This window comes from Brassica napus, chromosome C3 (genome assembly GCF_020379485.1).
Source record: "Brassica napus cultivar Da-Ae chromosome C3, Da-Ae, whole genome shotgun sequence".
Lineage (NCBI taxonomy): Eukaryota > Viridiplantae > Streptophyta > Magnoliopsida > Brassicales > Brassicaceae > Brassica > Brassica napus.
In genome coordinates, this window is record NC_063446.1 from 60,328,144 (window position 1) to 60,339,654 (window position 11,511).

The 11,511-nt window shown below is 39.3% G+C and overlaps 2 protein-coding genes across 3 annotated transcripts; one reads left to right on the top strand and one right to left on the bottom strand.

Annotated features, from left to right (window-relative positions):
- The first annotated feature begins 5,292 nt into the window (after nucleotides 1-5,292).
- On the top strand, nucleotides 5,293-7,192 carry LOC111204709 (MATH domain and coiled-coil domain-containing protein At3g58370-like). 2 transcript variants are annotated; one of them, XM_022700007.2, is made up of 3 exons: nucleotides 5,293-5,731; nucleotides 5,836-6,659; nucleotides 6,742-7,192. In XM_022700007.2, the coding sequence occupies exons 1-3, from the start codon at nucleotides 5,602-5,604 to the stop codon at nucleotides 6,865-6,867; spliced, it is 1,080 nt and encodes a 359-aa protein (XP_022555728.1). In that variant the 5' UTR covers nucleotides 5,293-5,601; the 3' UTR covers nucleotides 6,868-7,192. The 2 variants fall into 2 exon arrangements, with proteins under 2 accessions (XP_022555728.1, XP_022555729.1); XM_022700008.2 differs by having other exon boundaries at nucleotides 5,306-5,731; nucleotides 5,836-6,650.
- Nucleotides 7,193-7,556: 364 nt separating this feature from the next.
- LOC111197701 (AP2-like ethylene-responsive transcription factor ANT) lies at nucleotides 7,557-10,341 on the bottom strand. Its single transcript, XM_022700009.2, has 8 exons — nucleotides 9,769-10,341; nucleotides 9,136-9,664; nucleotides 8,964-9,046; nucleotides 8,833-8,841; nucleotides 8,638-8,726; nucleotides 8,411-8,535; nucleotides 8,242-8,318; nucleotides 7,557-8,160 (listed from the first exon to the last, which is right to left on the bottom strand). Exons 1-8 carry the CDS (start codon nucleotides 10,106-10,108, stop codon nucleotides 7,739-7,741), a joined length of 1,674 nt encoding a protein of 557 aa, XP_022555730.1. The 5' UTR covers nucleotides 10,109-10,341; the 3' UTR covers nucleotides 7,557-7,738.
- Nucleotides 10,342-11,511: the final 1,170 nt, after the last annotated feature.

Consider the following 11,511-nt stretch of genomic DNA (forward strand, 5'->3'; position numbering starts at 1 on the left):
AGACCGGCGGTTAAGAGAGGAGGACCGTGTGGAGTGGTGTGATCTTGCTGGCGTGTTCTGATCGTGGGAAGACCAGGCCGTAGAGATGCACACCAGGGCTTCCTTCTACACCCTGAAACACAAAGAAACACAGAGAAAAGATAGAGAGTTGGTCGGATTCCCAATCCAAGACCCATGGTTGTGTGAAGGCCATAAAGAGGCAGTTTTGGGAGAGATCAAGGGGGGAAGTTATGAACGACTTTCTGGTGGCTTTGATCCGTGATGTTATCACCCAAAGCATCCTCCAGGGCCTGAGAACACACGCAAATGGTGAGGAAAGAAGGTCGATGACCGGAACTCATTCCCAAAGGCGAAGACAGCCTTAAGGGCAGATGTGTGTAGAAAGGCAGTTTCATGGGCACTGAAGGGGGAAGTGATGGACGACCCTGTGATGATGTTTGATCATGGATGATCACATCCTGGGCTTCCTCTGTGTCTTGGGAACACACGCATTTAACCAGGAGAGAAGGGAGAAGGCCAGACTCCACTCTTACAGGCCAAGACAGCCTTGAAGGTAGATGCAGTGTAGAAAGTGGTTTCATGGAAGTTCCATGGAATGACTGATGGGTGCGACCCATGAATGGAACTTATCAATACTGGAAGTATATGATAAGGATTGATAGAGGCGTGCACTGGAGGAGCATGGCCGAACATAATAAGGAGTGACACATGATCTAATCAGATCATGTATAAGGTAACCGGTTTTATGATTACCTTTTGAATTCCAATTCTGTTGACTGGGGAATTGATCATGGCCAAGTATGGCACGTCCTTGAGGAATATATATATTATGAATGATTATGGTGTAGTCTGTTGGATCAGACTTGATGACACTAAACCATGGCCTTGGCCGGTTAGGAGAAATCCTCCATAGCCTTGGTTTGGAAGGTATGATCAGATCTCATAGTTCCTGAAGGACTTGAGGGGATCTGATGATTGATTCTTCTTAGTGGGTATTTATAATGAATTATCATGATTTTTATTGGGTTTTATCGAATTGATTTAGAGATGGTCAGTGTGGCCGGTTTGGCTGTTCGTGGCCGAGATCTCTAGGATCGAGGCCGGTTCTGCAAATTCTGATTATGGCATTCTCTTAGTTGGGAATTATCATGAATTTACATGAATTTTATTTAGTTTTTGGATCACATTTGAAATCGGTCAGATTTGGGTTTAATGAGAAAATGATCGATTAGTTATGGAACCAGCCATGCAATGATAGATCCTTGTGTTAGGTTATCGGATCATATGTTTGTGTATTGTGAAATGTTTGTCACTTATGATTATTGATCATAAGGAATGTTAGTTATCAACCTTGGGTTGGTAAGCTATGTGCAAAGCATTGGCTATGTTTTTGGAGCAGGTTTGCTTGCGGTCGAAATTGCACCTGAGGGCATATTGGGGTCAGATCCTTGTGTTAGGATATCTGATCATATGTTTGTGTGCTGGAACATATTGTCACTTATGATATTGATCATAAGGAATTGCTGGTTATCAACCTTGGTGTTGGTAAGCCAGGCCGTGTGTGATCTGATCATGGGTAAGGATGGATGACCTGATCCTTGGATGATGGATCAAGGTGTCTGATCTGATTGATCAAAGGATGCACCAGTGGTAAGAGCAACACTAATCAGGTTCAGTGGGACATGGTTCCATGACTGATTAGGAAGTGTGAAGACTCATCAGTTCTGAGTCATGTGGGGTGGTTGGTTGATTGACTCAGGATCTGATGGGCATTGTTAGTCCATGAGCTGGACTTGGTATCATAAGTTGATAAGGCAAAAAGGATGTGGGACAGTGCATGAGCCGGTAAAGGCCAGATGCATGTCCTTAGCTGTTTGAAGACTTCTCAAGGGTTACTTATGTCTGTGGGGATGGTTGGCTGAATGACTAAGTACCCAAGGGAAGAGTTTATGCAGGTATAAGGGAGTTGGACGAGTGGATGGGGAGCTGGGCAAGGCTACCTCGCAGCTCGATCAGCTGGTTTATGAATTCATTCAGCTAGTGTAGCTGGGCCGATGATCTAACAAGCTCCATGGATGTGGCAAAGGTATGATCTGTCAATGTTGCATAGATCTAGATAGAATGGCTTAGGGGAACGGAACCTCTGATTGTATGACTTGGTCTAGGTTCAAGATTGACCTTGGAGCTAGCTGGCAGTTGCGTTTACTGACCAGTAGTTGAGGTGATCTGACCAGACAAGTGTTAGATTGGTTTTAGACCAATGGTTAAGTAGATACTATTCCACTATGCATAAGTTGAAATGATCTAAGCTAGGGAATGACTAAGGTAGTCTTGAGCTAAGATCTGATTTATCCCTCGCCTATGGGTGATGTTTTAATTAAAGGGCAAAAATTTTTAGAGGTTCGGTCCTGGTATGGACTGAGCGACGTGAGGCATCGACCGCGGCCTAGTAGGCCGGGATCGGGTCTTACAGATCGAGTCTAAGCGTAGTTCGGTTATCATCATCTCAAAGGAGATGTCGGTTTCATTGGTCTTGAGTATGATGTCGGCCTCGTCTGTCTCGTGTGGGACATCGTTGGCGGGTGAGAATAATGAGCTCGGGATCTCGGATTGGCTGATCACGATCTCGTAAGATCGGGTCTCGTGTGAACAGCCTTGCTTCTTAGCGCTTCGGAATACATGAACGTATTCGATTAACGGAACATCGGCGGAGTTAGTCATCGTCTTGAGCTCATGAATACGAGCTTCTCTTTTATAGGAATGGGGAAGAATGGAAGCGTGTCTCCTTTGGTCTCCAGGTTAGTGCTCTTGTTTCTAGTCAAGTGTTAGATCGGAGGAAAAGAAGACCCTTACCAAAGTCATCTCTTTCCCTTTTTATAGGATTTGAAGATGAATGGTGGTTTGTTACGCCTCCCCCACAAGTCTCGCTTTGACCAATTATTATGATCTCACGAAGCCTAGATATTAGGAGATCGAAACAAACTCTTTTGACTTCTTCTCTATAATAAATAACATATAATTATAGTGAGAAAGATTCGGTACAAATCATGGTCCAACATTTGCCCCCCAGTTCTTCAAGTGAGGTGACGAGGTTGGAGAACGGAAAATCTTCCTAATAACCAAAACGAAGTCGATTTCCTATTAGAGTTTCCAAAGTCGTTTGCCGTTTGATAGTGAGATCGGGGAAGAAAGGTTGCATTGAGCTTTTGGTCTTGGTTACTTCATGATCGAGATGTGAAATTGATCTAAGCCAGTGGATGAGCTACGTCAAATCTTTTGAAGTTTGTTTGATCATTGAGATCATTTTCGTTTTCGTACGTGGGTCGGTATAAGGGTTCGAAAACGTTGCGAGAGAGATGAGATTTGGATGGAGCTGAAAACGTCGGCCGAGCTTGTCAACAAGGTTCCTGATTCTGAGAAGTATGGAGAGTTCCCTTGAACTCTCGTGGTAGATTGGACTTGTATGATGAATACATTCATCGAATTTTTTTTTATGAGCTTTTGATGTGAGTCTCGTTGTTTATTTCGCGTAGACTCAAGTATGTAAATATTTTGCGTTTGTGTAGAGGTGTTGGAAATATATTATATAATCCCAACGAATCATCAAGTCAATGCGAAATGATTGGTTACACGTCGATAGTCGAACTTTTACTTTGGTTCGGTTAAAGGAGCAATTTATATCGCTCGTCCTCGGAGTGTTTTGCGAGATAGAAGCTGATCAGGAAACTAACTCGCAGGCCAGTGGTGGCCTAAGGACGTGGTTTATAGGTGTTGTTTTTGATACGGTCGATGAGATTTGGGTCGTTTGAGACCATATGGTAAAACTCGCTAAGAGTTTGAGCTTGTTTAAAGTTGAAAATAGAGTTTAAGGATATTTCGAGCTAATTGAGACCAAAAAGTGAATCTCAATAGTAGTTCGAGCTACTGATAGCGTGAGAATAATGTATAAAACATTATGCGGTTTATATAAGTTTATTTATGAAATTTGTGATTTGAAATAGTGATTTGAATTTGATATTATATAAGTTGTGAAAGTAATACGAGAATCTATTCTCTGATGCAATGTATTTATGTGTAAATAGATTAAAGATAATTGTTTACCAACATGGGTGTGTTCTGGTTTTAACGACTGCGATCTAGCGGAGAAGAAATGGTGTTGGATGTTTGATCGGTTTTTCCATGTGTAGTTGATGAGAAGTTGATGCGGCTGTGAATTATTAACTTGATATGTGCACAACTCATAGTACGCCGTCGTGGACCATGTCGCGCTTACTGCCTCTTGCGGCTTTGCTTTTGTTTGGAAATATCGTTTTCTTTGTATCTCCTAAAATCTACACTAAGAATTTGATAGTGATCAGAGTTCAATCTAGGGAAGAAATAACGTGGGCAACAATATCCTCAGACACAACGATATAATCAGGTCTAAGTCATCAAAAATGGACTATATTCGTAGGTCGAATATCATAGAGATATCAGGAGAAGGAAGGATCGTGATTGAACTCGAGATCGAGCTACCTACGTACCCGTCAAGGGATCAAGTCTAAACGTAGTTCGGTTATCATCATCTCAAAGGAGATGTCGGTTTCATTGGTCTTGAGTAATATGCCGGCCTCGTCTGTCTCGTGTGGGACATCGTTTGCGGGTGAGAATAATGAGCTCGTGATCTCGGATTGGCTGATCACGATCTCGTAAGATCGGGTCTCGTGTGAACAGCTTTGCTTTTTAGCGCTTTGGAATACATGAACGTATTCGATTAACGGAACGTCGGTGGAGTTAGTCATCGTTTTGAGCTTATGAATACGAGCTTCTCTTTTATAGGAATGGGGAAGAATGGAAGGTGTCTCCTTTGGTCTTGAGGTTAGTTCTCTTGTTTCTAGTCAAGTGTTAGATCGGAGGAGAAGAAGACCTTTACCAAAGTCATCTCTTTCCCTTTTTATAGGATTTGAAGATGAATGGTGGTTTGTTACGCCTCCCCCACAAGTCTCGCTTTAACCAATTATTATGATCTCACGAAGCCTAGATATTAGGAGATCGAAACAAACTCTTTTGACTTCTTCTCTATAATAAATAACATATGATATTAGGCGATCAAAACAAACTCTTTTGACTTCTTCTCTATAATAAATAACATATAATTATAGTGGGAATTATTCGGTACAAATCATGGGCCAACACATATAGGCTCATAAGCCCATGTTTTAGAGGTTCTAAACCCTAGCATTGTATTTCTATATATGTGTATCGTTGTCTATGGAATAAGAACAAGATCAACCGCTTCTCTCTTTTTCTTGATTCACAACTATATTAACTAGGTTTTGTAAGTTTTCACGTAATAAATTACATTAGGTATTTTTATTAATGAGTATTTAAAAAAACTGGAAAAATAAAATTTTTAATTCCACACATTACTGTGGGATAAATGAAAAAAAAAATGAATTACATTTATGATCAAGTCGGTCAGTCGGGTGGATCTTCGGCTCCGGCACCGAAGAGAGGCCGTCCCTTCTGCATTCAATCACTGTCTATGAGTCCACTGGAGAGAGCGGATCTATAGATCCATTGTTCACGAACTCTGCCATCAAATTCAGTTTCTAGAGTTTAATGGGTGAGCAAGTTGAGAAGATATTCACATGGGTTTTGAAAAACTTCTCCGATTTGCAAGACGAGCCTAGCTACTCTCGCCCTTTCGCCTTCGCCGGTTGCAATTGGAGATGTGATACCAAAGTATTAGGTGAGTCTTTTCCATTTAAAAGATAATTCTTCTAAGATGTATATATTGTTTGTCACCATTTGATGAGATATGTATATTGTTTTGTGTTGTTGTGTAAATGGCAGAAGGGCAACGGTGGTTCGATGCAAGTAGTTGCGTTTGGGGGTTTAAAGAGTTCATGCCCCTTTCAACAATTCGTTACAGAGATAATAAATTTCTGGTTGGTGACAAAATTGTTATTGTCGCTGAACTACACCTTTTTCCACTTGTTGTGGTACCAGTGAAGATTATTGAACCTCTGAGCTGCAATGAAGGAAGCCAAGTTGCTGCTGGAAAATCTCAGAATGCTGCATCTCAAGAGAAAGTAGTAGACTTTGATGTCTCTCAGGGCATTCCCTGTCTCCATGAATCTAAAGAGGGTGTGGATGATGATGATGGCGCATCTGAAGAGGGCTCAGAAGATGATGGTGCTTCTCAAGAGGGCTCAGATGATGATGCTGTATCTGAAGAGGGTCAAAATGATGATGATAATGATGCTTCCTCTCTTGTTTCTGAAGATGGAAGTAGGGAAAAAGGTTCCTTGAAGGAGGGATCTCTTACAGTTGGAAACTGTGGTAGGAAGTGTAACAATGTGGCATCTGAGACTGAGGTTTCCAATGTGGATTATTATGATGATGCGCCTATAGAGGATCCAGGGGATGATGATGTAATTGAAAATGATCAGGGTGATGATAGTGCCTCATCTCTTGCTTCGGGTGTCAGTGACAGAGATGTAGGCTCTCTAAACAAATTTGAGCACGCCTCTCAGAGGGCAGATGATGGTGATATGAAATGTAACAAGGTAGTATCTGTTACTGAGGCTTCCAATGATTTTCCGGAGGAGGTTCAACCAGTAGAGGAAACCAAAGATGTTAATGGTTTTCAGGTTTTTTCTTCCCATGTAAGAATGGTGAATATTTCTTGTTTTGTTTTCAGTTTTCAGTCTACACAATCATGTTCCAATACAGTTTACATTGTTCTCACTTTTGCAGGTAGAATCAGTGAGCCATATATTCAGAAGACATCCGGACATAGCATTAGGCTTCCGTCCGAAGAACCAAGAGATCAGAAAAGCTTACATGAATGAACTTCTTAGCCTCATTAAGATGCTGTGCTAGTCACAGAGAAGCTCTCCGAGGATGTTCTGAGCAATGCTGATGATCATATGACCGGTAAAGAGAAGTACTGTGTGTTATTACCTCACAAAGAATTTTTTAGATTCCTATGTCTTGGCTTAAGAACCTTGCAATGGAGCAATTAAATGTTGGGGTTTCTTAACTTTGTCTCTTAAGTCACTTTTTCTACTTAAAAACATTAAAAAAATAATAAGAACCCTAATATGGGTCTTTGCAATAATCATGCTCTAGAATTGAGGTGGTGATGTATGTTGGATTGTTGTGGGACGACATGGTCAATAAAGCAAATCGCATTATTGAAGAGAAATTACATATATTAGTTACTTTATCTTATTATTTCTCTGAACAAAAAAGAATAATATATCAACAACAAAAATTAAAGTGAGAAGAAACCTAATTATTAGATATGAGTCATTTCGTCTTCCGTGCACCTTCTCTTTTAATATTTTCTTACCATATATTTACATGAATTAACATTCTAATCAGTTACTAATCTTGTAGCGCTTCTGAATATTCATGCTCATAATACTATTAATAACCAGTTCGGGTTGATTGTATTGTCCCAACTCATTTTCTATGATTTTACCAAATCCATTTACTTTTTAATCACATGACCACTTATAGGGATCGAGTGCTCTTATATATAAGTAACTTAGAGAGAATTAGTAAAAGGCCTTAAAATCATACGTTATATTCATTCTGTTTCAAATGAAAACTAATCAAAAGAAACATATACCGCTCCTAAGCATAAACTATTTATAACCGAATCCAAATTTAAACCGGCTAAAACCGTCGATAAACTGAAACACTTAGCAACTAAACCAAGAAAACCATAGTCAGCCATTAGATTGGATCAAGAATCAGCCCAAGCAGCGAAAACCGGCATCTGAGGCAATGTAAGAGAAACGGCCTTGAGCTCAGCATTAGGGTTTGTAGTCCAAGAACTCGTGTTTCCGACCACATTTGCTCCGAACATCTTCGGACCAACTTGAGGCAACGAGAAAATCCCAGGAAAACTCAAAACCCTCTCCGGACCACTCACTTCTTTATTCGAACCACCGTCCACGACGGCGTTTAAAGCGGTTTCCTCGTCGTTATTGTTGCGGACCACAATGCTGTTGCTATTCCTTCGAGCCAACTCTCCAGACAAGAGTGTGTTACTAGACATTATTCGATCCACATCGTACCTTGTAATGTCAAAGTTAGTCACAGCGTTTGTGCCACGGAACTTGATAGCTGCTACATCATACGCTTCCCCCGCTTCTTCTTGAGTTCCTAATAGGGTTAAATATATTCCGTGAGATACAAGCAATCTAAAAAGAGCTTTAATAGATGATAATTATCACTGAAAATTACCAAAAGTTCCGAGGTAGAGATCTTTGTTTCCAGCGACTCTACCGATCCGAGCTTGCCACCTTCCATGTTGGTGATGTCTATTAAAAGAGAACCACAAAGTCAGTATTCACATTTTTTTATGAAATGAAAACTATATACTACAAAGCTATATACATGCACGTAAAAGGACCTTGTAACTCCTCTATAGATGGAAGCACCCCTAGAGAAACCACTGCTTTTCCTTCTTAAATGAGCAACATGTTCTTGACGAGTCATGTTCTTCATGTCCTCAATCTCTTTCTGATATATCTCCACCTTTAAACCAATAAAGAAAACTCCATTAGCGTAATATAAAACATCAAAGATCAAAGAGATATAAAGTTGGAACTAAAAATAGATTAAAAGAAAATGGTTTACAGAGAAATTAGTGTGAGTAGAGGGACCCCAGTACTTGAGTGCAGCAAGATCATATGCTCGGGCAGCTTTCTCCTCCATATCATAACCTCCTAAAAAGATTTAATCAAACAAAAAGCAGTCAAAACCCATCATTATTTTCCCTAGAAAAATATTGGGGGAAATCATGAATCCAGGAAGATTGAAGTGTGTACTTACCCAGATAAACTGAGAAGAAGATCATCAAATCATAATCACACATAGAGAAAAAATAAACCCACAATGTCAGATAAAAAACATTTATCATAAAGAAAAGTAAATAATAAAACATAAAAATAAAAGCACTAGACCTTGTCTTCCTTTTCTGCTATGACCTTCCTTCTTGAAACTATTGTCCCATAGATGAGCTTCATATCTACCGGTCCATCGATGTCTATTTCACATTATTTAAACGATAGAATAAGTACAGAAACTTTATGACCAAAGTCAAATAATATTTAAAGAATTATAAGAAAATAAAACCTTGTAACGCCTCTGTATTGAGAAGTTCGTTGTCCAAAAGTATCAATGGATTTTCTATGAACAGTCTGCTTCTGTCCAACAACCACAACTTCCTCTTGTCCTCTCTTCTTCTTCTTGGCAGCAGCCATTTGTTTTGTCTCAAACCCAACATTTGTCTCAACCAAAGCTTCAGAGATCTGATGGTGGTTTTGAGTTTGGTTGTGGCCTTGGTGGTGAGGGCCAGTGATGCAGCTAGATTGTGACCCAGGGCTCATGGATAAGCTCAGTGACTGTTGAAATTCCCCATATACCCTTACATTAAAAGGGCCTCTTCCATGTGTCAGACCAGGGACACTCTCGTAATTTCTTGATTCTTCCTCGTGGTGGTTTCTGGTTTGAGGGAAACTAAAGAACTCTTGAAAGTTTGTGTTGTTGTCTGGCTCATGAGTGGTATTGTAGAATAAACTATCTAAGCTAAGATCCATGGTTTCTTTGTGATTTGTGTTGCTGTGATGGGTCCCAAAGAAATCTTCTATCTTCGGAGATGAAACTAAAACCACCAAAAAACCAGAAAAAAAACGTTATAATAAAGAAAATAAAACATAAATTCTTGAAAACCAAACATGTTATCATGCCAACGTTAAATTAATTAACCTTGTGTATGGTGATGGTGATTTGAGTAAGAAGATCTGTTGAGAGCTTCCATTAAGCAAAGAGAACCATCAGATCTGAGTGGCATCACGGACATTTGAGAATAGATATCCCCAGCTGCCGAGTTAGATCCATAGCAAACTCCATAGTTGCTACTGTTGTCACCAACAACAAGTTGTGGTGGAACAGAAGAAGTTGCAATTGATGAAGACGAAGATGAGTATAGAGCTTCTCCTTCACTTCCTCCCATTTTCAACATATTTGAAGACAGCGAGAACCCTAACAAGTTAGTCGTGTTGCTATGATTATTATCATCATTATCACAAAAAGACTTCATTTTCATTTCTTCTGCGTCTCTTCTTTCTATAATGTTTCTCTTCTTTTCTTTTCTTTTTTAATCTCTCGAAATGGTAAGCTAAATCGCAATCATTAGCTAAACAACGAACACACGATCTTTTTCTTTGTTGCGGATCAGAAGAGAAAAGGAAGGGACTTGAGGATATAGGAGAGGTTTTTGAGAGTATTCTTATATTATTCTAAGAGGGAAGAACAAAGCACACACATTTGCTGTTTGAAGATGTTGGGATCCGTGTTCTTATCGAGAAAGACGTTTCTTTTATTTATTCACTTTTTTTCAAAAAAAAATTATTTTGGGTTTTAGGCTTTTAGCCCTACAAATCCCCACCTTCCACGTTATTATATTGGTTTTTGTAAAGCATCGATATACATTTCAAAGCTAATACATTGTTATGGGTTATGGCTTGACTAATGGATATGATCTCATTCCGGTCCTTGTTCGGAAACTCGCTAGTCGCTACGCGTGCAGTCGATCCGGGCCTAGCGAGTTAACAATAAATCGGGAAAAAATCAGAAAGTAATCGGGGATTTTTTCTTAGAGTAGTTATTGATTACAGGTTAGATAAATACATTTTGAAATCATAACGTATAGATTGCTGTAGTCCAGCGGTATAGTGTGCAACAACTCAGGAATAAACCCGGGTTCGAAACTCAGTTAAAGCACTGTCGTGTGTTTTCTTCCTTTTTTATTAATGAAGGGTAAAATTGTAATTCTAGTTTCATCTTCTTCCTTGCATCTGCAACCCTAGTCATAGCCGCTCCAGATTTTTTCAGCATGATTTTTCGAGTTTCTTGGCTATTTACATCGATTAACCTTTGTTTCCTTGTTATTAACAAGAAAATATGATAGATTCGTGATGCCATAGTCAATTTCGAGTTCCATAAACCCAGAATTTTTTTCCCCGATTTTTTTATCCGAATCAGACTGATTTGCCACGGTTCATGGGCGTAGAACGCATAATCGCCGAGAAATCGCTTCAAATCGCCGCGTTTTAGAACAAGGGTTCCAGTACAGCTATCAGTAAAACACACAGAACACTTGTAAGGAGTATCATATTAAATTTTTCAAAATATATCAAAATACATTTTAAAGTTTATAACTTTTTTTTGTTAGGACATTCAAACGCACTCTCGAAACATTTTATAAATTGTATTCCATTAGGCTTTAACATTTTTTATAACTCATTTCGAAACACACAAAAAGTTAAATATTGAAATGAATCATTTTACTTAGGGGAATTGGAGCAGATATACATAAGAAAAAGAAGAATTAAGTTTATACACATATCACCACTTTGGCTATGATATGTTATATATAGTTATGGAAAGTGTCAAAAATACTCCTTGTGCGTGTAAACGTGAATGAGTATTTTTTCTCTTTATTCTGGA